At 41.9% G+C, this 25,993-nt stretch overlaps 1 protein-coding gene across 8 annotated transcripts in view; it reads left to right on the top strand.

The window, feature by feature from the left end:
* Nucleotides 1-25,993, top strand: part of SYT16 (synaptotagmin 16) — a 110,337-nt gene that overhangs the window by 66,206 nt on the left and 18,138 nt on the right. For 5 of the 8 annotated variants that reach the window (XM_054068785.1, XM_054068781.1, XM_054068784.1 and 2 more), the window contains 3 exons: nucleotides 3,632-3,674; nucleotides 3,921-4,547; nucleotides 18,705-18,917. In XM_054068785.1, coding sequence (XP_053924760.1) covers nucleotides 3,992-4,547; nucleotides 18,705-18,917 — 769 coding nt within the window. In that variant the 5' untranslated portion in view covers nucleotides 3,632-3,674; nucleotides 3,921-3,991. Of the gene's footprint in view, nucleotides 1-3,631; nucleotides 3,675-3,920; nucleotides 4,548-18,704; nucleotides 18,918-25,993 lie in introns of those variants that run through there. The other 3 variants (XM_054068786.1, XM_054068788.1, XM_054068789.1) reach the window with 3 other exon arrangements.

Genomic DNA, 25,993 nt, shown 5'->3' with positions numbered 1-25,993 from the left:
GCTTAATAAACATTTCTAAGAAGTGGGGAAGGCAGGAATCATTCCTCTAGGTACATGTAGTTCGGCTGTCTAAACAAGTGACCCAGCAGAATGCTCAGAGTTTCAGTTGTGGACAGATGGATTCAGCTACTCGCCTATACTGCTAAAATAGTTATTTTGGGTATAGTTTTCTTGGCAGTGACAAAATAAGTGCATCTTTCTAAAATGGTGATGTGACAAAGATTTCTTTGGATCTTTGGCAGCTGGGAGTTGATTTCCTCTTCTCATTTCTCTACATGGGACAGTACATTCCCAGGCAGAGAGGTGAGGTTCTGGATTTCTTCCCTATTGTTTCAGAAATATGCACTCACTTGAAAATAGTTCAGTTATTACATGTTGTAACGCTGTTTTCAGTGGTCTACGAGCCTCCTTACAAGGAATTTGGTAAAAAACTTTTGCAAGGGCCACACAATAAGTGACTTAAGAAAAGGAAGTTTGTCCCTACGCTCTGCAATAGCCTTAACAAGGGAAATTGTTTTAAGAGGCACATCTGATAGCAATTTTTTAGGACCCTGCATATCAAGAAGATTGAAAGACATTTTGCTAATATTACAAACCTCTGCATTGTGGTACTGTTTGAAATTCTGCTAATAGTCATCTTTTTTTAGCTATACAGTAATTGCACCTCTCAATGGAAACGCTACTCAGGAATAATGATTCTATCAAGACAAGGGAATATAGATTGTAGTAAAGGTTATGATGGCTTCTGTGAGAGGCTTAACATTGATCCTTTTATCTATCTGGTTTTCCAAGATAAAAAACCTAACTTTTTAAGTTAAGCAGACAATTCAGTATGAAAATTCATGTCGTTAGTTATAGAAGATTGAGCTTGAAGTGAATTTGCTAAACTGTTTTTTTCCTCTGTCTTTTTTGATGAATGCTTTGAAAAAGAAATGGATTTTTCTTTCCCACACATTTTAAATGCTCTTCTCAGTGCTTTTATTTTTTTTTTCTAATGCAAGTCAAAATTGTTAGAGAATTCAAAAGTAAAAATCCATTACGTTACAAAGGCCATGTTGTGAAATATATCATAAACACCCGGTTAGAGCAGTGCCTGCTAATTAAGGGAGAGAGCTCCTGGGAAACAGCAAGCCTATAACAGAGCTCAGCCACCTTTGATCCTCTGTTGAGTTTGTAAAAACGTTGCCTGCCCAAACTTGTCTGCAGCTTGTTACACATTTTATCCATCTGCTGCAAGACCGAAAATAAGCAATCTATAATTCAGTTGAACTCCAGTTGTTCAGCGTATCACTGACTGTGGAGTCTTTAGTAAGAGGGAAAGGATGGGAGGAAAAGTCAAGCAAAGGCTAAACAGAGTCAGGCATCCTGGAAATTGCATTGCTTTTGCCTGTAGGGATTATGTAAGCACTGGACTGCAAATTGTACAGGTGTGTTACAGGTGTTGCTGCAGAGCAGTTAGGATTTTTTGGGTGAAATATGCTTTAATGTCTGTCTGTTGTCTACAAACTGAAATCAAGCCATTTTTGGGATTGCCTGGCTTAAATCCAGACAGATTTCCATGCCTTGAGTAGAAGTATGAATGTATGTGTACATGTGTGTATGTGTTGTTTTCCTCCCAGACCATCATAGCAAGATGACCGGGACAACTACTTGTTATACGAAACATGCAAGTTCAAGACTTATCTGCCTCTTTGGGTGACTGGGTGACCACATCCAAGCCATGCATGTGACTGTAGCTCGTTGCTTTAGTTCTGCGACTAAAGTAAAGCCTCATCTTGTAAAACTTCTCCCATCTTTGTGGTTGTGATACCAACCTCTGTAAGGCAGAGACTCTTGTGCAGGACTGCGATGTTTGCCTGAGCTGTACCGCATTTAGGCGTAGCGTCCAGAAGAAGTGGGATGGCTCTGTCGGACCAACTGGGCATTAGCTCTGAAATCTAATAACAAGAGGGGACTAATTATTCCCTATGCAAATATAATGAGTCTACGTTCTGTTGATTTTTTTTAGAACAGATCAGCGCTTCATTTTAGCACCCATATGTCTTATCTGTATTGGTTAGCTATCACTCCTGGATGCCTGCATCCCTCCAGGGGCTACTGCTCTCATGTATCTTACTGCTGTGATGGAGGCAGAGCGTTATGAAGTTCTCCTTTAATCAGAAAGCAGAGATTAATTTGCTATTGCCTGTGAATAAATAACAGGTTAAAAATGTATCCAGTACTTACCCACCCAAAGTCGTCTCTTCCCATGTCTGGGAGAATCTCACTGTTACAAGTACCATCTCCTCCCAGTGACTTCTCAGCTGACTTACCAGTAGAAAATCTGCATTATGATGAAAACGTGTTGTTTAGAGTGTATAATCGCTTTAGGTCTATGAGAAAATATTTTGCACAAGGCAGAGAGGCTTTGCCGAGGACAAGGTTGGTAAAAGGAGAGTTGATGAAGGAAACGGCTGATCTGGGAAGTTATGCCATAACACTGTCTGTTCTTTGCCAAAGATTTAATGCATGGCAGGGAACATTACCTGGGTTCCAGGCTGAGCCAGGGGCCAGCAGTTGACAGGTGGATACCGGAATAGCGTGTGCCCCAAGCCCGGAGAGCTCGTAACAACCATCAGCTTTTAAAATGGCTCTAGTAACCTACATTCATGTACTGCCCTTGTTGGTACTGTGATTCATAGTATATACTGAAGCCAGTAATAAACTTGTTGGAAGGGTCTGCAGGGTAAGTCAACATCACTGAACACAATTATTCAGCACAGGTGTTTCAGTTGGTAAAGACCCCTTAATCTCTGATCTCATCAGTGAAAATATTGCTCACCAAGCAAGGTGGGGTCTCCATAGTCTGTGCTCCATTTCAAACAGAAATCCCAGAGCACTAATATTCCTACGACATTTCTCTGGACACCATTTCAGAGTGCACGCTGCTGCTGAGCCCATTTTCTTGCCACTTATACTGTATTTGCTCTTTGTTTGATTGCTCCTAGACCTCTAAATTCAACAAGACACTGGTATAAAGTTTCAAAGCTTCTTTTTCCTTCTTTTCAGTTGTCTTTTAGCCTAAAATCTGCAACTACTTAATTCTTTCTTCCTGAACTCATCATCCTATTTGTAGGTTTCTCCTTCTTCTCAGAGTTCCTAAAAGAATAACTGTCTTGTGATAATGTGGGAAGATGTATATTGGGCAAAAAGACATCTTAACTTTCTGGAAGTTATGTTTTTATTTATGATTCAGATAAGTTTTGTCAAAACATGTCATATCAACCTGATACCAATACTTTTGTTAACTTGCTTCTCTTCCCAGTAATTTTGTACCTATAATATTCTACCTCCTATGTTTTTTGTTCATCTCTGAGAAGAGTAAAATGACTCTGGGTTGTGTTACTATGAGCAGAGAGGGGGTTCTTCTTCAGAGCCCTTCTGAACCAAAGCATTTGAGATGTCTGCCATGGGCTGGTTCTGCATACTTTAGGCCTGTCACTTTGATAAATGAAAAACGTATTTCTTCCCAAATTCTCCGCCTTTCTGTTTTTACATCTAGACATGCTTATGCTAAGGATGTGATGGAAGTCAGGGCTAGGAAATTATTTGAGATTTTTGACTGCACATTGTTTTGTACTTTTTTTACCAGGTCTGTTGACAGCTGTAACCAGGATGTGCATGCTCCAGAAAAGGTATTTCTGTTCTCATGTTCTAAGTTTGTATTTTTATATGAAGTTTAGCAATTGAATGAAAGCTTTCCAGATCTCTGGAGGAATGTGTGTGGTTTGTCCATCATTTCTGGATTTCTACTGATATTCTTGATGAATTGAAGTGCATTTTCCATTTCTCCTCTCAGTTCTAGACATACTAGATAGTCTGACGACAGGTGTTGATGGACAAGAAATTTACAGTAATCTTTCATGGTGCTTATTCTGTAGCTCCTTGAATAATAAGTGACATGCTGGCAAAGCTGAACAACTGATCATCAGATACTGGCATAGTGTTAAACATGGCTTCTGAGGCTGCTCAGAACTTCCTTCAGCCACTGTCTTCTTGGATGTCTCAAATATATGAAGCTATTCAACAAGCAGGAGACTCTATATCTGCTTCTCTGCTGAGTTTGAGTGGAGTGGGTCGTAAGTCAGAAGAAGAGCGGGACCGAGACTTGGAGAATAATGGAGGAGTTTATGAGGATTATTCTGAGGAATCAGAAGGGGAACGACACCTGGACCTTTGGGATGAGGAATACTTACATCCTAGAGAAGATGGTCACATTGGAGGTCCTGATATTGCTTCACAAAACCTCCCTCATGGTTCTGACATAGGTCCACAGAAGCAGAAACGAGTTAAAAACACCAAGAGCTTACCAGAGCAGTGTGTTGAATGCACCAGGTCTTTGACAGCCAATGGAGCTTACTGGACGAGCGAAGATCTCCAGCCACTTGATCGGCTTCCTCCCATTGCTGAGGAAGAAGGTGAGCCCTCTATGAGAATGGGAGGTCATGAGCACAATCTCAACTTGGATGGCTCCTTAAAAAGTAATAATGGCAAGGCGAGTTTTGCAGGTAAGCAGCTAGCATGCACCCTGACAGTATTATCCAGACTTTCCTGGTGTTGATTTGATGTAGTTGCTAATCTGCTCATTATGTCCTCTGATGTCTTTTTTTTTTTTTTTTTCACAGATAAAATAAACCTCCCCAAATCCTAAAGAAAAATCTAACCTTTCCTCTTCTCTTTCCAGTTCCTCTCTTTTTCATGAGACTATTATCATTAAAACAAGTGGAAATCTCCAGGGTGAAATGCTGTATATTAGAAGCCAATCAGACCCTGTTGCTGTAGCAAGAAGTATTTTGTTCTCTGCATGTTTTGTTTCTGGTAGCAGGACCCTTCAAAGGGAGTGTTTAGCCTTAAGGCTTTGCTTTGAGAACCATCTGCCTTTGCGTCATTGCTATTAAAGATATATATAATCTTAAACCTTGTTTCTTTGTGCCAGGAATCTCAAGATGTTACTGTGCCATGTGCTGTGAAATGCTGTACTAAAAACCCAGCCATATCTCATGATTTTATGGATTAAAGGCTCCCGAATCACTTTCCTCCCCTCCCACCACCCCCACAGACTTTTCAAATAAGACTGAAGAGGACAGCAGGCAGGAGATTATGGGAATGAGAACTGAATTTGATATTTTCAGTTTTAAACAGGCCTAACCATGACTTCTAATCATTAAGTGACATGAACAGCATTCCAGGCGGTTGTGTTCAGGACTGGATTTCAGCCATGTGATGTATACTCACTAAATATCACTGTAAATGTGGCTGGAGGTTCCCTGGGTCACAGAGAACTGATGGAGATGTCACAGCCACAAGCAGGAAAGCTGCAGTCCTGCTGACACCATCCTTGGGTCTTGCTGGGTTAAAGCTGCTCTTCACGAACGCCCTAGAAACAGCGATAAGAGAGGTGTGTGTGTGGGTCTACATTAGGGAGGTGATGAACTTGAGACTCGCTGAAGGTGTTCAGACTTTGGTTTCAAATATCTAAATTCCTTGTTTTGAAACAGGCAGTAGATGCTCTTGGAAATGTTTGTTTTATCATGACCGAGGGCTTCTCATCACTCTTGGCTTCTGGGGAAGTCTTGCATATTTAGCCTTTTCTGTGTAGACTGCGGAAGATCAGCCTGTTTGTTTTCCTGTTTAATAGGAATATCAGACTGAGAGGGTATAAACCTTGTCGGTGTTCTTTCATGAATGTTAAAATTAGCTCTTTTCTTTATTACTATTCCTCACACTGTTGTGGCCAGGCAGTAAATAATTAAAAAGTGCTTTTGGTCTGGCTGTTCTGTCTCCCAGGCTGGAACTGCTTGTTTCATATTCCAAAGGAACAATTCCCGGTTACCAGGTTAAGCACTCCAGGACTCTGTCTCTTGGAGTGCAGCCTCAAACCTGTACAGATCCCCTCCCTTCTGGTACTCTTATAACTTCTACATTGCCTGTGCAATATCCTGCCCATGGGGCTTGTTCATAGGCACAAAGATAATGCTACAGGGATGGATTTACCATGTGTATTTGGGCTATGTGTCCAGTGAGTGCACAGATGCCATGGAGCAGGGCAGGTAATGTCCTTCCTGTGGGTGCTGGGGCCATTGTTCCCCCTCGAAAAGTGATAACCAGGGCACAACTTTGTCTCATTTAGAGCCTGTACACCCAAGAAGGGCCATTAAAGGGATTAATTGCAAATCCTGGGGCTCCTCGGAGCAGGCTGGGGAGCAACACATGCCAAACACATTATTCTAGTGGTGATCTTTAGATCTTTGTTTGTCTCTGGACTACACCCTAGCTCACAGTGAGGGGGAGAAAAGGTGGTGAGCTCTCAGGGAAATGGGAGCCAGGAATGTGCTGCCGTCACTGTCAGAGCAGTTTCTCACCTGCAGTCTCGTCTGCAGGGACATCTGCAAAATGTCATTTAGGATCAGGTGATGGACAAGATGAATTTTCCTAGTAAGAGACGTGTAGATTGACAGTCAGATGCCAGAGTAACCCATCATGGCAGCTAAAGAAGAGGGTCGCTCTAAACCTCTCTCCCAGCTGAGAGCAGGTACCGATCAAGATCCTGTTAGACACTTAATATTTATTGTCTTTCCTTCTCAATAAGTTGCCTGGAGCCATCGTGAACTGGAAGGCTGGCCTTACAGAGCTGCTGAGCACCCAATTGTTGCTGCCTAGAGCTCTACTTCTGCACAGAACACTTTAGAGGGCATTGCATAGCTCTTTACACCAGAGAGAATATCACTCCAAATGCTCTCAAATAGTCTTTTATCTTTTTCTCTCTGTGATGCACCCCACAAAAGGACATCCAATGATCTCAACACTTTATTGTCATGAAGTTGGCTGTTTGAGAGTTGGAGGGTTGGGACCAGATGTCTTTTTTCTTAGGGCTATGTAAGTTGTATAATAGGAAAGAAAGTGCTGAACTGTGATTTGAAAATGTCTTCCACAAGATCATTGATGTGGAAGAACTTGTTCTGCTCTTCTAAGCGACCCTTCACTTCCAAAACATACACATGCTCTTTATATTTACTTTTCCAACTCTTTATTTCCTCTTTTTCCTTTAGATTAATTCTCTAACATCAAGAGTATGAACTCTTCTGATGGTAACCTGCACATGCAGAGGGGCTGTAATAACCTGGTAACTTAAAATTTCAGTCATGGATTAAAATGACCAAGAGAAGATCTTTGAGGTATCCTTATTTCTGTTAGCTTTGTTATCTAGCCCTAAGTGACAATGTAAGCGAGCATATGGACTTGCTGACATTCAGTAGCATCAATATTAGCTTTGAACTTCTTTGCTTCCATTTGGCATTTTTTCCCCATTTCTGCAAAATACGTTTCCTGTTTACCCTTATATTCTTTTCAGAACATTGCATCTTGACTTTATTTCACTTAATGTACCATATTTCTCTCCACAATAGAATATTTTAAAGCTAAATTGGCACAAAACAGTAGCAATGCTGAATGCTTTTTGTTGCCATGGAAATATTTCTGGGCACTTACTGAAGACCTGGTTGCCAATAGTAATGTAACAGAAAATAGATATGCTTCATTTAGCAGCTACTGGTGATTAAAGAGTCACAGAAAGCCGTTACAAGGTCATTCCAATATATAGTTTATTGGACTGGGGAAGGGGAAATCACCAACCCTAGATAAGGATAATTTTGTTTTAAAAAAGATGCAAACCAAAATCCGGTAGTTGCTTCCCTCTCTTAAACTTAGAACACGCTTCTGAGAAGAAATAAAATAAAATTGCTGTTAAAAACCATCATTACTCTTTCTCCTTTTTATCAAATATGTTTTTGATCTCATTTTTGCCTCCTAAGAAATGTTTTCTAGCTCCCAGAGTAGCTTTTCTGAGTCCCCAAAGCAGCGCACACATTATTCAAAACCATTTTTAGGCCTAGGGATCAAATAAAGTGTTTAAGCAATGAAATTCTTGGGTTCTTAAGTCAAATGTCTGTTAGATACTGTGAAGCATGCTAATCATGAGGGTGCAGGTTTGGCTGCTGCTGAGTCCTGATCTGTACCAAAATGGTGCCAGCGATGTTACGCCAAGGTTTCACACAAATGCAGGTAAAAATTTTTTACTTTCCGTACTTTTGATCTGCAATTTCAATCTGAGGAGGTAGTTCAGCAGGAAATATTGCAACGCCATTTGCTTGGTTTGAGAGGTTAACGATGGGGAGGCAGACCCTTCCGCACAAGCAGGTCCCTGCCAACATTTGCACATCACGTAATTATAAATTTTCCAAATACAGATGAACTTGTTCTTGCAGCTTCCTTGAGCCACTTCTTCACAGAATCACAGAATCACGGAATCACAAGGTTGGAAAGGACTCATTGGATCATCGAGTCCAACCATTCCTTACACTCCCTAAACCATGTCCCTCAGCACTTCATCCACCCGTTCCTTAAACACCTCCAGGGAAGGCGACTCGACCACCTCCCTGGGCAGCCTCTGCCAGTGCCCGATGACTCTTACTGTGAAGAATTTTTTTCTGATATCCAACCTGAACCTCCCCTGATGGAGCTTCAGGCCATTCCCTCTTGTCCTGTCCCCTGTCACTTGGGAGAAGAGCCCAGCTCCCTCCTCTCCACAACCTCCTTTCAGGTAGTTGTAGAGAGTAATAAGGTCTCCCCTCAGCCTCCTCTTCTCCAGGCTAAACAACCCCAGCTCTCTCAGCCGCTCCTCATAAGACTTGTTCTCCAGCCCCTCACCAGCTTTGTTGCTCTTCTCTGGACACGCTCCAGAGCCTCAACATCCTTCTTGTGGTGAGGGGTCCAGAACTGAACACAGTATTCGAGGTGCGGTCTCACCAGTGCAACAGTTCTTCATTGCTTAACCTCAGCGTTTCTGATACAGCAACTGTCTCTCATTGCAGAACGGGGAGAGGGCAGCCTTTACATTGTCCCACAGCTAAGGCACTGCTGATCAGCTGACTGGGGGTGGCTGGTGAGAGTGTGGCTGCCAAATCCAGCATTACACATTTGGCTTAAGAATCGAAAAGAAGCAGTGGAGTAATAAGCCACTTGTAAAAGTAGTGCACTGCAAGAAGAGGGGTAGAGCTGGCCAGTCCATCTGCTTCCTAGCCTGAATCTATAGAGGAAAAATAATAATAATGAATGAGGTGAAGAGCAGCAATAATTGTGCCATGAGTTGTCTAGAGAAGTTGTGGCTGCCCCATCTCTTAACGCGTTCAAGGCCAGGCTGGATGAGGCTTTGAGCAACCTGATCCAGTGGGAGGTGTCCCTGCCCATGGCAGGCGGGTTGGAACTGGATGGGCTTTAAGGTCCTTTCCAACCCAAACCATTCTATAATTCTATGAATGCAATGGCTTTCACCCATTTCTTCCTCAGGGCCTGTGTTTGTTTTGCAAACAAAAAGTCAAAGTGATGGTTAAGTCAGCAGTTTCAGCAGACACTGTTCTGAAAACACAGGGGGACAGACACACTGACAGATCTGAGTCTCCTGAATCAAAGCTGAACTATTTTTGCACCACAAATTCTGTGATTGAGAGTCTCCTGAGCTGTCTGATAAAGTGTTTGTAACACTGGTGTAATTTATAGGTGAGCACTACACTTAAAGTGCATGAAGTCTTTGCACATTTTTTTCCATCACTTAGACAATCTCAGTGCTAGCTAAAGATTGCATTTCAGTTGCACTAAAATAATTTCTTTGACCTTGGAATACTAGGAAGTTTGTCATCCTAATAGGAATCTTATCTAGATTGCTAGATAGTTATCTTCGATACATGTGTAACGGGAAGCGCGTCTCTGAGCCTCTGAGAGTTTTTAAAACTAGAAAGCACTATTGCATTTACTTACCTTGGCCTCCAGCTTAACAGGGGTCATTGATTTTTGCCAGTAATTGCTGTAGTAGAGGAAATTATTCTTTGTGTTCTATATGAGCACTCCTGACCTCAGTAAATGACCCTTCACACAACCAGGAATTCCTAGGCAAGAAGTGAGTTTTCATTACACCCTATAAACCCATATAGCAAAATATACCCTGAACAAAAAGATGTTGCTGGTGTGATAAATAAAACTTCTGCTTGAACCTGAGAGTAAAATAGATAGATGGCCAGTTTCCATGTGAAGATCCTAAGCGCTGATAAATTTTATCACCTGTCTGGCTATGGAGGCAGCCAGTGCCTTTGCCAGATTGGAGGTCTATAAAATCAGTGCCTGTACTCAAAGTAGGACATTTAAAGAGACTACGCTGAATCAATAACACCACTAGGACTGAGTGAAGGAAAGCAAAGACAAACAGTGGACAGAAGCACTTCATAGAAAATATTTCTGGCTGCTCAAGTGGGAGAAAGCACTAACGTGACTGAGGATATGCATCTGGTCTCTGAAGAATGAGGTATGAGTCTGAGACTTTCTGAAATGAAGTGCAGACGTGAGTTTGCATTGAATGCTTTCTCTCTGGGAAATTCAGAACCACTCAGAAAATGTTCGTGAGCAGAATTTTGTCCTTGTGATGGTGGTACCATGTTCCTTTTTAAATTTAAAGTACTCCTTTGCAGTTCAGTCTTTTCAAAGCTTCAAATTATAAGGGATCTTCGTCCATGACATCAAGAGTAAATGGGGATGAGAATACGCAATAGCCCTGAAAGGAGGGTGGATTGTGATACGTGAGTTTTACAGCTGGGGGAATGAAGCCAAAGAGTAGGTAAAACCACAAGTTTTCAAAGGTGTTACTGTTACAGGCTCTGTCTTAGGCCTGTAACAATTGCTGCTCATCCTCATTTGGTGATTTTAGTCACATTATATTTGTAAGCCCACAGTGGATCAGTGGTTTGGGTTTTCACTAAGTTTCTTGTCTGGTGGGCAGAACTTCCTTGTGCCTTGCTCCCTAGGGATGTTGAGGAAGGATGCTCTGTTCAAGTGAACTTGTCATCAGCTCTTTCCAGCTAGAAGGTTGCATAAGATATATTTGAGGGAAAGAAATGCGTTTTGCCATTCAGCTCAGTTACAGAACAAATTGTGTGTGTGAGCGTGCGTGTTTGTGCACGTATTTTCTGATCCATTTTTGCTAAGTGGTATAGTCTTCCCACTCCCCATATGGCAGTTGCGATTCTTTCTTCCTCTGGGAAGGTTGTTTAGGACTCAAGAGGCTTCATTTACCAATAAGCAGCATCTTGGCAGCATCTGGGAAGTGCTGCTTTTCTCCTGGAAACCCTGCCTCCTCACCTTCCATCTCCTACTATGGGTGAGGCAGGTGTGAATGATCTCATTGCGTTGTGTGGAGGTTACGTGCAGGCTTACTAGCAGCACTCTGTGTAGAGCTGGAACATAGTATTTCTGTGTGCTGATACAAACAGTAGTACTTTTTGTCTTCTTTTGTAGTTTTTATTTGTTTGTTTTGCAATTATTGCTAGCTTGGCCCACTTTTTAGACAGTCCGAGGTGGCAGGCAAGTTCTTGGAGAAGGGAATGACCATCAGAACTTTTGGAAGCGTGAATAATCCATCTTTGTTTCCTCCTACCCTCTTGGCATTGCTTAACAGTGTAAAAAATCCACTAGTGTAAGCTTATATGAGATGACAGATAGGGATATGGATATGACTTCCTTGTGCACAGTTCATTTTTGGCTGTTATCATGACCTGTTGGCAGCAGCCGTCATTTTGAGTGGCTTCATAGACTCCTGAAATAGTATCAGTAACCAACGGGAAAGATTGCAACGAAAGAAAAGAAGGAGATCACAGTCATGGAGGAAAAAAATGTGCAGTTTTATAGACAGTGAATGGCGTTGTTGGGCTGCGTGGGTCTTCCAGGTAATGAGGAAGGTGTGGTTGGGCTGTACATCCACAGGTGTTTTTTGTGTGATTCTCATGCAGTTTCCTCAGATTGAGCTAGGGAGGCTTCATCAGTGTCTATCTGTAGACCAACATGAATGACTTGGATTGAATCTTAAGCCAGTCCATAGCAAAAACTGTAGAAAATCCGTTTCTAATGACCATGGAAAGAGATGATGCTCTCATGACTTCATCACCCTACCTAAAAGTTTTCTGATTTTCAAGTGGGTGCTCCCCTGTCTAGAGAGCTCAGTATCCATGTGAGATGAAGCATTCTTGGAGGGATTCATTGTACTGGGCTTGAGTGCTTGCCCACACAAGCTGGGTGATTGGAGGCATTTCGCTCCTCAGGCTGATAGAGATTCAAGCCCATATGGTCTATATGTAACAGAATAATCTGTGTGGGAGTACTTTCCAGCAAACCGTATGACGGTGGTTGTACTGGAGAGAAAGTCCTGGATTAATGAGAGCACTGAGGTTTGCTGAAGCTCTGTGTCACAGGGTCGGTTTTGGGGTCTAGACTTATTGCCATAAATACTGCAGCTATAAAATCATTGGCCCTGAGGGTGCAGTTTTGCAATTGTCAGTAGGTGATGTAAAACTGCAATTGAGATATATTGTCCTTCCCCGATCACACGGCTGTGCTACTTTCCATGTCTGGCCTCACGAGCATGCCACAGTGTGGTGAATCAGACTGGCTCATTGCTTCAGCTGAGTTACCAGCCTCTTCCCTTTACTTTTGAATCAGTTGAGTTGGCCACATGATTGCTAAAACTGAAACAAAGGGAAGAGGAGGAGGACAGGATTGTTCCTTTTGGGTGACAGCTTTGGTCCTGAATGTGTGTGAGTCTTGTGGCACCACATCCTCACCCACTGCTACTGCTGGAGTCTGTGATTTTCCCAGGAGTGCCATGGAAACGGTGGTGTTAGAACAGTGGAAAAGGGGGGCTGTGGTGAATCAACCCTCTGGTGGCAAACAGAAAGTTTCAATTAGGAAAATCAGTGGGAAAATAAATATCTGCCTTCTTGCAATGCAGTTGTTATCCGTAGCAACCCCAAACAAATATCTTTGCGAGGGAGTTGGTTTTCACCCTTTTAATCAGCAAACAAAGACTTGTGGGTGTGAAGCTAATGGTTACAGTATTGGGTGCTATGAATGGTATGTAATCGCCATGTGTACGCTGGGTTTAGCAGGTTGTGAGTGTGACGTAGCAAAACAGTGCTTTAAAGAGGAGCGAGAATCAGTGTCTGCGGTTTCCTGGGCATTTCCTAGGCAAATTTGGTTTGTGCTAAGTGGAGGTTCATTTTCTGGAAGAAGGTAGTGCCAATGCAGAGAAAATCCCTTAAATGTAGCAGAGAGAGCTTACAAAGTGACTCCCTTGTATTAGAAGGAGAAATGAGTATTCAAAGCAAACAAGTAGAAGAGGTGATTGTTGGGGAACCAGAAGGAATTCAACCCATTGTGGTGTAACAGCTACCAGGAAAATTGTCATTAAAATAGTGATCTTAAAGTGAAAGTTATTGCTTTTCTTGTTTGAAAGTTATTTCTTTTCTTGTTGGAAAGAAAGGACAGTGTTTTCTAAATCGAGGCCATAGGATCATGGAATAGTTTGGGTTGGAAGGGACCTTAAAGATCATTCAGTTCCAACCCCCCTGCCATGGGCAGGGACACCTCCCACTGGCTCAGGCTGCCCAAGGCCCATCCAACCTGGCCTTGAACACCTCCAGGGATGGGGCAGCCACAGCTTCCCTGGGCAACCTGTGCCAGTGTCTCACCACTCTCATCATGAAGAAATTCCTCCTTATGTCCAGTCTAAATCTGCCCCTCTCCAGTTTTTGGCCATTGCCCCTCGTCCTGTCACCACAAGCCTTTGTAAACAGCCCCTCTCCAGCTTTCTTGTAGCCTCTTTCAGGCACTGGAAGGTCACTATATGATCTCTGAGCCTTCTCTTTCCCAGGCTGAACAAGCCCAACTCTCTCAGCCTTAGTTTCTGAGTCCACAAGCATTTACAGCCCCACACACCTGAGCATACACAGCTACACCTGTGCCTTGCAGTGTCCCCAGCATTCACACAGCATCTGGTGACAGAAGGTCACAGCTGCGTGTTTTCTTCAAGCAACCTAGCTTGGGCTGGCAAAGGGGTGTAACTGCATCCACACCAGGTGTTTTCCTGGCTTAACAGTGTCTTCTACAGTGCAAAATCTCTTCTTTTCTTTCACTTCTCCACAAATCCTGGCCCTGTGCTAATAAAAATCATCATAAATTAAGCCTGACTCATGGTTACTCCACATGTAAGATGTAAAGTAGATGACTGGGAAAATAGGGATGACTGTGCTTCTGCTTCTTGGCTGCCATTTCCTTTAGCTATGGAAGAACCTTAGCAAAGCCAAGTGAAAGACAGTTTGAAGCCGAACCCATGTTCCTGTTTTTGAAATCCAAATCTGGGAGCAGGAAAAAAGCAACAGGAAAAGATGTTGATTTTCATGCTGTTTGCTATGAGCAATTCCCTATTTCATTGCACAGCAGTGTGCAGAATTGGAGTTTATTGCTCTGACTGCTGTATTGTTGGACTATGGAAGTGCTTGATGGTCAAAGCCAACTAATGACTTATTTCTGATTGCATTCTGACTTTTTTTTTGCTTGCTTTTTATTCTTTTTTTTTTTTTGTTGGCCATGTCCCCTGGTATGGAAGCTGCCAAGTTGTGATTCTACCTGCCTGCATCCCTTGCAACCGTCCAAGTGTGTTTGCCTCGGAGAGCTCCCAGTCGATTTGGTCATGGTGTTAGGATAGATAAAGAGGTAGAAATTGACTTCTTGCAAAAGCAGGATGCTCTCACTTGGCACTCAAGCAAAGAGGGGTGGACCTTATGCTTACCACTGGTTACTAATTGGCTTCCTGGTTGGTGTACCTACCAGAAAGGGACAAAACCACATGTGCCTCCACAAGGAGAAAGCGCAGGTGAAGGCTGCCTTCTGTTCACTAGTAAACAACTAGTCGACATTAGTCAGTGGTACACAGTCACTGCGCACAGTCTGTGTGTCCATAACAGCATGTGTAGAAACACGGATTTACTCTATCACAGCACAGTCTCCGTTGATTTTAAGTACCTTTGAGTTCTAGGTGGATGGTTTGGATTTTATTTCTGTTTTATAAAAGGAAGGATTTTTGATGATCAGATTGTATCTCCAAATAGTTTTGAGCATAAAGGAAGGCTTAGAGTTCTCTCCTCCCTAGTCAAACCTATAAATCAGGCAGTTGAGTTACTTTGTACATTTGTTTGAAATCCCAGTTCAAATGATTGACAACAAGAGTGAGAACATGGTTCCAGATTGAAGACACTGCAAATCAGAGCTGTAGTTGCATGAGAATTGGTAGTACCAAATCCATGTGTTGCTAAATGTTCCCTTTACAAAATCTTCCTCCTTTTTTTAATAAGAAGCTTTATCATATCCCTTGTTTGCAGCAGGCCTTTTCAATTTTCCAAAAGAAAAGCCCTTTTCTTTCTGTATGCAGTTCTTGGGTTTTGCTGAGCAGGAGCCGTTGTGGACCACTGTTTCTCTATGTCATCCTGATCATGAAAATTTTAAGGCCAGACGTATGTGAGTGCTTCTATAATAGCAAAAAACACATCACGGAGCACTCCTGGGATCATCCAACTATATGCATTATGCATAGATGTACTGATATTGTCTTTGGTTGTATGATCAAATAATTTTATTTTGTACAGTACAGCTGCTTCCTTCAGGGTTTTAGTGATGCTCCCATTGAAACTCTCACCAACTTCCTCAAAGCAGAATCAAAATCTTCAGGAAGAAGGTGGACACACAAGGGCAGCATGTTAAGTGTATAGGAAGGCAGAAATTTGGCGTTTGCAAACTTCTTTGTTCAGCCAATATGACTGTTGTCTGTTTGGTTGGGTTTTTTTTTAACATGCAGGCAGACAGAATGCATGCAGTACATCTATATTTTACACCTACGCTGTGTATTTTATTCGGTGATTTTTTTTCTTGGATAAGCTTTGAGCAAAAGATAAGTTATTCTTTATACTTGGTAATGCTGTGGAGAATTCTTGAATTATTTATTTCATGCATTTTAGCTTAGTGTATTTGGATGCCCGTAAGCTAACTCTGTAACTGATTGGGTGTTTGAAATTTCTAAATAAATAGTGGTAGTTTGAAATACCTTGCCAGAAAAAGAGGTCACCCTCTTTCCTCCCCCACTGTCTCCTCCAGGGAGAAAAAAATAAATCCCACATGCCTCCTTATGAGAGATGGGAAGTTGATTTGTAAAACAGATGCTGCATAGAAGTAATTGAGTTGAAGTTGCTAGAAATATGTATATGCTACACAACATCTGCAGATCTCAAGATGTATTCATTATCTTTCCAGAATTTAGATTGTAATTATGGGTCCTTTATTTAAGTTTCCATGGTGATACAGAAAATGTTTCCCCCTCGTCCTTTCCTAATCAGGGCACTTGTGTATTTGAATGGCAAATGTTTTTCTCTCCCCTGGGTAAAGTTAGTTTTATTAATATAGAGATATTAAGTTGACACAGAGCTGTCTGCTGCTCAGGCAAAGATTCAGCAGCAAACGCATCAAGCGTTTGCTACAGATTCCCCAGCGCCACCGTTTAATTAGCTTGTAAGCTTCCAAATGCTAGCAAGAAATAGCATCCAGTGTCATAACAAGTGATGCAGTCATGCTTTGGGGATTTGTAAAGTTAAAGTCAAAGTCAAGTGGCCAATCATCAGAGCAGGCCAAACTCCTCCTCTCCATCCCCTCGCCCTTCTTTTGTCCTAGAAAAAGGGTTTGCTCTGTTTTGCAGAGTTGCATGCAGGTCACCCCAGGGAGTGCCCTTACATACGTGGTCCAGGAGTGTGTGGTACATGTGGCCTTTCAGAAATTTCTTGTAATAACCAGAATTGTACACTATGTTAATGCACATTTATTGATGTATACAGCCTTGTGCCCATGGACTCAGAATTTTAATCTTAGTGTTGTTTTAGAAAATGGTGAAAGATAGGGCTTAATTGCTAAAGATGGTATTTTACTCAGGATATTTTTAAGCTCTTTAAGTGAAAATTGGGCTTTGTTTAAACTAAAATAATTTTCATTTTTGTCTTAAGTGACCAAAAGATATACAAGTATCAATAGAACTTACCAGCATCAGCTAAGCATTTAAATTAATTTTGTAGAGGTTGCACGAGCAGCAGGTAGTGAATTGATAATACAGTTGCCTGGAAAGGAATGTTTAGTTTTATGCGTTCGATTGTTTCAATGGATTACAGCATATTTAGGCCATAGGATCTTTACAGCTTGAAATAATTTTTATTTAAAAAAAAATTCAGAGACACTGATTTTTAACAGCTTATGTTAAAATAATCAGTTTTTATGATAGCTGGTCACTGACCATTTATAAACCAATGTCTAAAACTTTTTTTCGTTTTTATCAGAATAGAAATACTTAGCTTTTTCCTCTAATTGAGAGCAATTTTCTAGAAGGCCTATCATCAAATCATGGCAAAACAGACGAGATGGTCAAAGCTGCCAGTGTGGCAGCATGAAGGAAGCCAGCCTCTGCTGGGCTGGTGGTGGGAGCAGTTTGCTTTGCTACTGCCAGCTTCCTCACTCTGTCCTCTCTGCTGGAGAGTTGAGAGCTGTCTTCTGTGCAGGTAAATTTATGGAGCAGTGACAGTAATTGTCATTCCTTTTATACTGCGGATTTTTAATAGACCTAACAGAATTCAGTTTCCCTACCTGTAGCCGTGTGATTGTTGTAAGTGAGGTCCGGGGTGAAAAAAAGGTGTTTTCCTTCCCAAACCAGGCAGTGTCACTGGGAAAGCTGCCCTTCACCCATTTGTCTGCAATGCCCGTTTGTTCAGCTGTTCAGATGTGTCATAGTGATTATCAAAGCGATTCTTAGCAACCGTATCTTACACTTCATGCTCAAGAGCAAGCAGCGGACCAACCACACTTGACAGCTGCCTTGTTCACATGTGTGTTTCCAAACGCGCGCATACACACCGACTGCCTGTTGTCCTCACCGCTCCCTTCTCTGGATGCCAGTGGGTCAGAACATCCTGCTGTTGTGATTCCTTGATGTTGACGACAGGGAGATCAGCAAAATGCCTCTCTGCTTTTGTCCTGACAAAGCAAGGCCAAGTATATATAGTAGGTATTGAGCCCTCCTTCCCCCATCTGGCGGATATTCACACACTAATGAGGGTGCAGTCATCTCATACTCAAAGCATATGTTGGTAGCAGGAGGGGAAGGGCATTCACGGGGACATGCTCAAATGTGTATCTTCACTTTTAAAGGTTACAATTTACATTGGTCTCCCGAGTTCCTCTGCTGCTGGCAGATGGAGTCAGCAATGCCTGTGAGCCATGTGCTGTATTTATGTGTTCATGGTATTACCCAGAACAGGGTACGCCTGAGTTGCTTTTTCTGCACAAAAGAAGTTCCATTTCCACCTTAGCAGGAGCTGAAGGGGAATGGAAGCATTACCAAGTGTTCAAGTCCTTTGCATACTGCTTTGTCTTTGCACATGCTAATGATTTTATGAGTGTTGAATATCCTCTTTTTTTTCTTTTTTTTCTTTTTTTTTTTAAGAAAAATAGGGTAATGTGCAGGATTGGGCAAAATCTAATAGTATGTAAATGTTGCTGATACAATATGTTATTCACAGGCTTTCCAGGGATTGAAGAAGCAGATGATACTCAAATTCACTCCTCAGTCCTCCCTCAACCCTTGATCCCCTTTTTTCTCCCAAGAAGGTCCATCCAAGAGCTAGAAGTATGCTGTGTCATCTGGCTTCTTGGCCAAGGCCAGCAGATTGTCTAAACCCTGAGTTCTTTCTTTTTTCTCCCAGTAAACAGTTACAGGGAGGATGAAGAACAAACAGCATCTTCAGGCAGTGATGACAAGGTGATTAAGCAGTTTGAGATGTCTGTGTCATGCTCACAAAGTTTTCGATCAGAAGTATCTGAAAAAGTTACACCAGCAGGTGTGGAGCGTAGACTCAAACTCAGCCATTTGCTCTCCAGCCACGAGGAGTACCGTACAGAGGTATCTGAATGCAAAGGTACTGCTTGCATGAAATAAGTCTAAAGGAATTGGAGATTTCAAGATCTGTAGCCTCAACATGGTCAGATCCTTTTCTTGTGGAGAGCAAGTCCTGAATCTTGCTTTCTCTCTTGCTAAACTCGGTTTCCCCGTTGGTTACCTGCAGCTCATTTCTAAAATACTTAGAGGGAAGAGTCTGGATGCAAGCCCTGCTGAAGTCCATTAAGATCTTTCCATTAACTGTATATGGCTTTCAAACTCTGGCTTCTAATCCACAGGGATTTTCACAAATTTTATTGACAGTTTTGCCAGAGTAAAGACTGCACGACTTCATTCTAATTATTTTTGGACTATGCCACTTCAGTCATTTCTTTAGCAAGCCTTTTAGCAGAAGTTGAACATCTCCTTTTGCAACAGCTTTGCAAACACAAGGTGAATAGTGAATGAATTATAATGTATCATTTGCCAGCACATACGCGGAATGTCAGGCAATGGCAGAAACTAAAAATTTATTGCTTAGAAAGGAAGAATTTTATGATCTTCTATGGACTAATGTAATGACTCTTTTATACAAACAGAGATGAAATGCATTTAAAAATGTAGCTACTTAGAAAATTTGCCTGAACACATTCTAAAATCTGGAGAAGTTCATTAGAGGGAAGAGCTGTGAAAGTGCCCTTTGTTTTTCATTCCATTGAATGTTTTAATTTTGAAACACAATTGCTTGATTTTGATGCACCCTCTTATTAGAGCGATTATTTCAAGATACGTCTCTCCATCAAAGTCTTCTCCTGGCATAACATGGTGCAGATGGGCTCTAAGTTTTGTTTGCAGAGGTAATATTAATGTTGGTTAAATAGCTGTTCAGAAACAAGGTGAAAGGAGATGTTAAAGCCTGCTATCACTGAGATGTTTGGTTCTCAGCCCCGTTCTTCACTAACCTCAAGATTAGATGCTTTGTTACTTACAAATGCTTATAAACTAGTCTTGGGTATGTCAGGTCTCCTTCAAACCCAGAGAGCCCTCTGAGGAACGTAGAGCTGCTGTTACAGTGTGTACACTGATAGTTGCATGTACCCACAGCTCCCAGTACGAAGCATTTATCTCGGAGAAAGGCTGAGGTCTTGGGGTAAACCCTAGATTACCCCCCAGCTGGCTACCCCCCAGCTGCTGGAAGGATAGCTCCATGTGTAAGTCCATTTCGGTCCCTAGCTGGTGCTGTGATCACAAAACACAGAAAGGTTTGTGGGTATAAAGCCATCTTTGTACCCTGCGGGTGTATCAAATATTGCTTCAGCTGAGCAGAAACTCTGGACCCTTCTGGATGAGAGGGATGAAGGATCTTTTTTAAAGTGTGGAGTCCAGATTGGGATCATGGCGCTTTTGACCTTCTTTAGCCTCTCCCTGAGAACTCTTCTCCTTGTGTTGTCTTAACATGACCTTTTACTCATGTAGCTGGTCATTTTTCTTACAGAACCAGAAATCTATAACAAACCTAGGCATAGAGTGAGGCTGAGCACCTCGGAGGGCCCTGAATAACTTCTCTTCTACTCAGCCTCCACATATATATGGCACAGTCTTCTCACATCATGCTCTTACGTTGTATTTTCCTTGACCCTCTGTATCTGTTGTCAATGTCATGACAGTTTTGCATGCTGCACATGTTTAGCTGCGACTTTTCACCTGTTAAAAAGCTTTGTAGTAACCTAAATAGAGCTTGGAAAGAGGAGTACACGCTGCTGGAAGGAAGTGTTAGGAGGATGCTCTGGGGACCTGAATGGCTTGAATGCCAGCTCTGCCCACAGCCTCTCTGCAAATCACCCTGTTAATAAAGAGCCTATTTTAGTTCTGGAAACATGGAGACTTCTCAGGCTATTACCCAGCATGTGGTAAATTAAACAATCTTGGCCTGATTACATAATGTCACTTGAAACTTAAGATCCGTTTTCTCTTTAACCCCTAAAATTTACAAGCCATTTTTGTTTAGATTTATTGTAATTAGATAATGATTCTTCTCCTTTGAGGCTCTTCTAGGAAGTTTTTTAGTGCTTTTTGGTGGCTAATCTCAAAATAACCTGGGGCAGAAGCGCTGCTCAGTCTCCCTGCATCTGGTTTGGTTCTGTGCGAAGAAGCATGTGATGCAAGGGTACTGCAGAGTGATTTGGAACTGGGCCTATAGCAAGGGCCAAGCAAGAGAATTACTGCTTATGAGAACAAATATCCCTCAGTCCCACTAGTTCATATCTTTGCTGCTGTTACTGTTGGAAAATCACTCCTGGTAGGTATGAAGATTTGAAGTCCAGAAGTACCTAGATCCAAGCTGAAATGCTTTCCTCCTCTGGACCGTATTTAAGCAGCTTCTTAACTTTCATTATTTGTTTATTTACATTCTAGAAGAAGGGATCAAATTACTTTCATTTTGGAAAATCACAAGGAAGATACATGCTTTTTCCTGTAAAAGCACAGTGATTCACTGCAGTCCGCAGAGCGAACATCATGTTGGTCAGAGGAGCTAACAGGCACACATTAAACTCTTCAACTCAGTGTTTCTTGCTGGTCAATGAATTATGTAGGGTTAATTTAGCGAGATCTACTGGCCTCAGTCTTTTAACTCCAGCACCTGGCAGTGCATTTTAGGATCTGATGAGGCCCCTCTGGACATTTCTTTAGCACATTGTAATGCTTCATAGAACTGAGAGATTGTGTATCATTTAAAAAGAAGAAATATACTATGGGTTAGCCAGGCCATTTATCAGACAATGTAAGGGGTGATTCACAGTATTTCCCAGCCTGATTTTCAGTGTATGATGTGCTGAGCTTTCGCTGTATCTTTGGAGACATGCTCCCATATCCCAGTACCTCTTAGAGTTATTTTTGGAGGTGATGCTCACCCTTTCATCTGATAAATGTCACAGTTTCTTCATGGTCAGTTCTCTGACCTTGAACACAGACTTTCCTGATTTGTTGGTGATTTCTGTTCCCCAGTATTCTCTTTGCCTCCTCTTGGCTTGTGGCCACACATGACACAACAGGGAAAGTTTGGGGACAGGACTGATGCTCTTTTAGTGTACAATGCTATTTGTCCTTAATTTTAGGTTTAGCTGCAATTGCTCTGCAGGGACTTGTGGCTAATTGAGGTTCAGATAGTTAGATAAGGTTGTCTCAACATATATCCCTGATGCTGTGCTGTTTATTCGTGTCAGGTATTCATAAGGCAGTTGACATTTTCTTCCTTAAAGATCTCTCAGGTAAATTACAGGCATTTTACAGCTCTGACCTTTTCCTTTACATGAAGAACTTCTGTTTTGACCATTTTTTTTGTGATTATAATGTTAGAACAGATGTAATTGGAGAGGTGTAGTTGTTCCAGTCTGTATAGTTGGACTATTACCTGTAATGATCCTCTAATACTGGTATTTATAAGTGATTATCTCTTACCAAACTACTTGAAATTTAAAGAAAAAGCTAGACTGTTTCACTAAAATGGTTTTGGTGAATCACCTTTTCGCTTCCTTTCCCTGAATATTACATTTGCTTTCCTAAAACATTCATTTTGTGCCAATCTTAGAGGGAAGGCTTGTTCGACTAATATATTTCTGGAGTTCTCCTGTTATGAATAGCCTTTTATGGCTTTAATGTAGTTTTTGAAAATTCCTCTATTATTGATCTAGATATTATCCCAGCAGGAGTCAAAATCACAAGACAATTGTGTGAGGATAATTTCTTACTACAGTAGCATTTTATTGGGAAAGCCTGCTGTGTGGTGTGTGCTTCGATGGATGACCCACTGTTTAAAATGTGTATTAGGCATTGGCTTGCTAATTAAATGCCTTAAGGAGCGCCTATACCCATTCAGTCTCAATAAATTTGTGGAATTTCTGTTATTCTATTTCTTGTTTATAGTCTTATGTTTACTTCTTTGTGTTTTCTGACTTTGTAGAGAAGAATGACAGTAATGCCTAAAAATCAAATTACTTTCTACCTTCACTCAAGATGTTCAGCTCAGGGCAGAGGAAAGACAATGGGGACTCTTGGTTTCAGGACTAGGTCTGACAGATGGGAGGATGAGGAGGAGAAGAGGTGGGTTTCGCATTGCAAAAGGGTGTGAGAAGAGCACTTACCTGGAATTTGAGAAATCTGAATTTGGATCCCTCTTGCCAGAACCATCTCCCACGTCTCAGAAGAGGATCATAGTTAAAAAGCTTCGCAGTGCTTTCAGACCTCTTGAAGTTCCTATGCTTGAACTAGGAGGGAGAATGTGAGGCCATTCACAGTTAAAGAAAAGGTGTAAAGTTATTCTAAACTCTGAGCTGTAAAATTGATAGATCAGCCAAGGAAAGGGAAACAAACTTCTGCACATGTCCAGAAAATGTTTTCTGAGTATAATCCCCATTACCCTTGTTGATTTTGGGTTTTTTGTTGTTGTTGTTGTTGTTTGGTTTGGTTTTGTGAAGCAGGTAGGAATCAGAAACAGCATATTTGCTGCTAAGGCCAAACATAGAATTTCTTCTATTCAGAAAGATTTGAGGCTTTTTTTTTCTAGACAGAGTGATACATACAGAATCATAGAATGACTTGAATTGGAAGGGACCTTTAAATGTCTAGTCCAACACTCCCTGCCCCATCCAACCTGACTCTGAACACTTCCAGTAATGAGGGATCCTGTTCCAGCAACTCACCACCTCAAAATAAAGAATTTCTTCCTAACAGCCAACATAAATCTACCCTCTTTCAGTTCATTGCCCCTTGCCCTATCACTACAGGCAGTGGTAAAAGGTCTCTCTCCATCTTTCTTACAAGCCCCCTTTAGGTATTAAATAACAGCAATAAGGTCTTCCCAAAACCCTCTACAATCTCAAGTCTCTGCTTTTCCTCATACAAAATGGTCAGCCATATGACCATTTTCATGACCCTCCTTTAAACCTGCTCCAACAGGTCCATGTCTTCCTTGTGCTGCCCTCCCCAAGGTGGATGCAATATTACAGAGCAGACTCTGTAGGGGGGAAGAATCGACTCACTTGATCTGTTGGCACCACTTCCTTTCATGCAGCCCAGGGTAAAAAGTTGGCTTTCTGGGCTGCAAGTGCGCATTGCTGGCTCATATACAATTTTTCATCCACTAGTATCTCCAAGACTTTCTCTGCAGGGCTGCTCTCAAACAATTCATCCTTCAGTCTGTACTGATATTGAGGATTGCTCTGACCCAGATGCAGGGCTTGTACTTGGCCTTGTTGAACTTCATGAGGTTCACATTGGCCCAGTTTGCAGTCCTGAAGTCCCACTGCATGGCATCCCTTCCCTCAAGTGTATCAGCTTTGTTACTCATCTTGATGCCATCTGCAGACTTGCTAAGGGTGCATTCAGTCCCACTGTCTATGCCATTAATAGAGGTACTGAACAGTACTGGTCCCAGTACAGACCCCTGAAGAGCACCACTTGTTACTGATCTCCATCTGGATATTGGGCCATTGATTGCAACTCTTTGTATGAGGCTTTGCAGTCAACTTCTTATCCATCAGATATCAAATCCATATCACTCTAATTTAGCGAGAAGGTTGTTGTGTGGGGCCATGTCAAAGGCTTTATGGAAGTCAAGTTACATAATAAGTGTTGCTTTCTCTTGATCAAACAATGCAGTCACTCCATCATAGGTGGCTACCAGAGCAGTTGGGCAGAATTTGCACTTTTTGAAGCCATACTGACTGTGTCTGATCACCTTCCTGTCACCCATATGCCTTCACATATTTTCCAGGAAGGTCTGCTCCATGACCTTACTGGGCACAGAGGTGAGATTGACTGATCAGTAGTTCTCAGAATCTTCCATTTTATGCTTTTAAAGAATGTGTGTGAATTTTCCTTATTTCCGGTCACTGGGGACTTCTCCGGAGTGCCATGACTTTTCAAGTACAATGGAGAGTGGCTCAGTGACTACATCAGCCAGTTCCCTCTGGACCTTAGGATGCATTTCATCAGGTTCTATAGACTGGATGTTCAGGTCCCTCAAAGGATTTCAAACCTGATCATCTGCAGTGGGTGGGACTTGATTTCTCCAGTCCTTGCCTTGACATTCAGAGACTTGAGAAATGCGGGATGAGCAATTGCCAGTGAAAACTGAGGCAAAAATGTTATTGTGTACCTCAGACTTTTCCATTTCAGTTGTCACCAGGCTTCCTGTCCCCCTGTATCAGGCAGGGGATGAGAACGCTGATTCATCTAAACCAAAGCAGACTAATTGTTTTCTATTAAACTCAGTAATTAAAGCTATTTTGAAAATATTTCAGTTGTAGACCAAATTTGAAAATAATTATTGTTGTATAGTAATGACCTTCTTGAGAACAAACTTGCAGGTTTTAAAATGAACAAGCAGGTAGACCTGCTTGGACAGAGGGATGGACAAGATGACTTCCAGAGATTGCTTCCAATATCAACTATTCTGTGAAACCTTTATCTGTGTTTGCGAAGGAAGTCATTCTGTTTTCATTGCTGTCATCACCTGTCGGGAAGCATGGCTTGTTTTCTTTTACTGTAACTGCTCCTTGGCTATTTGAAAGAGATGGAGGCAGAATTTAGCTCTTTTCTGTTCCTAAAGCAAGGCCTGGCATCAGATGCATTAGGAAGAGGAAAGTCCCTCATTTTCTTCTGAAAGTGCTTGCAGAACACATGCAAGGCCAAATCATGATGTTATTTTCACTTATATCCCTACACACATAATTATCTCTGTTGCTCCACCCAGAGAGCCCTCACTGATGTCTTCAAGTAGGAAAGATTGCCCTCTGTTCAAAATAGAGACTCCAGTGATGCAGAGAGGGAATCTGTGGTCTGAGCCAGAGAAGATTATTTTATTCCTATTAATGAACCCATGGAGCAAACATGTAGGATCAGGTGAATTAAAATTGATAAAAGCAGGCTAGAAATTAGGCAACATACCTCCTTGCAGATGCTCATGGGTTAATTTATCCCAAACATGGGATTTGGAGATTCCTAGTTGGCTTGTGGAGCTGGTCCTGTGCACTGAAGCTCTCAGAGATGATTGAGGACAATGCTATCTCCTGTCTTCTCCTCCTCATTCTCCTCCTGCATAGAAGGAAATTGCCG

Source organism: Cuculus canorus, chromosome 5 (assembly GCF_017976375.1).
Source record: "Cuculus canorus isolate bCucCan1 chromosome 5, bCucCan1.pri, whole genome shotgun sequence".
Lineage (NCBI taxonomy): Eukaryota > Metazoa > Chordata > Aves > Cuculiformes > Cuculidae > Cuculus > Cuculus canorus.
Note: the sequence above shows the minus strand (reverse complement) of the source record. Positions and strands in the feature narration are given on the sequence as shown.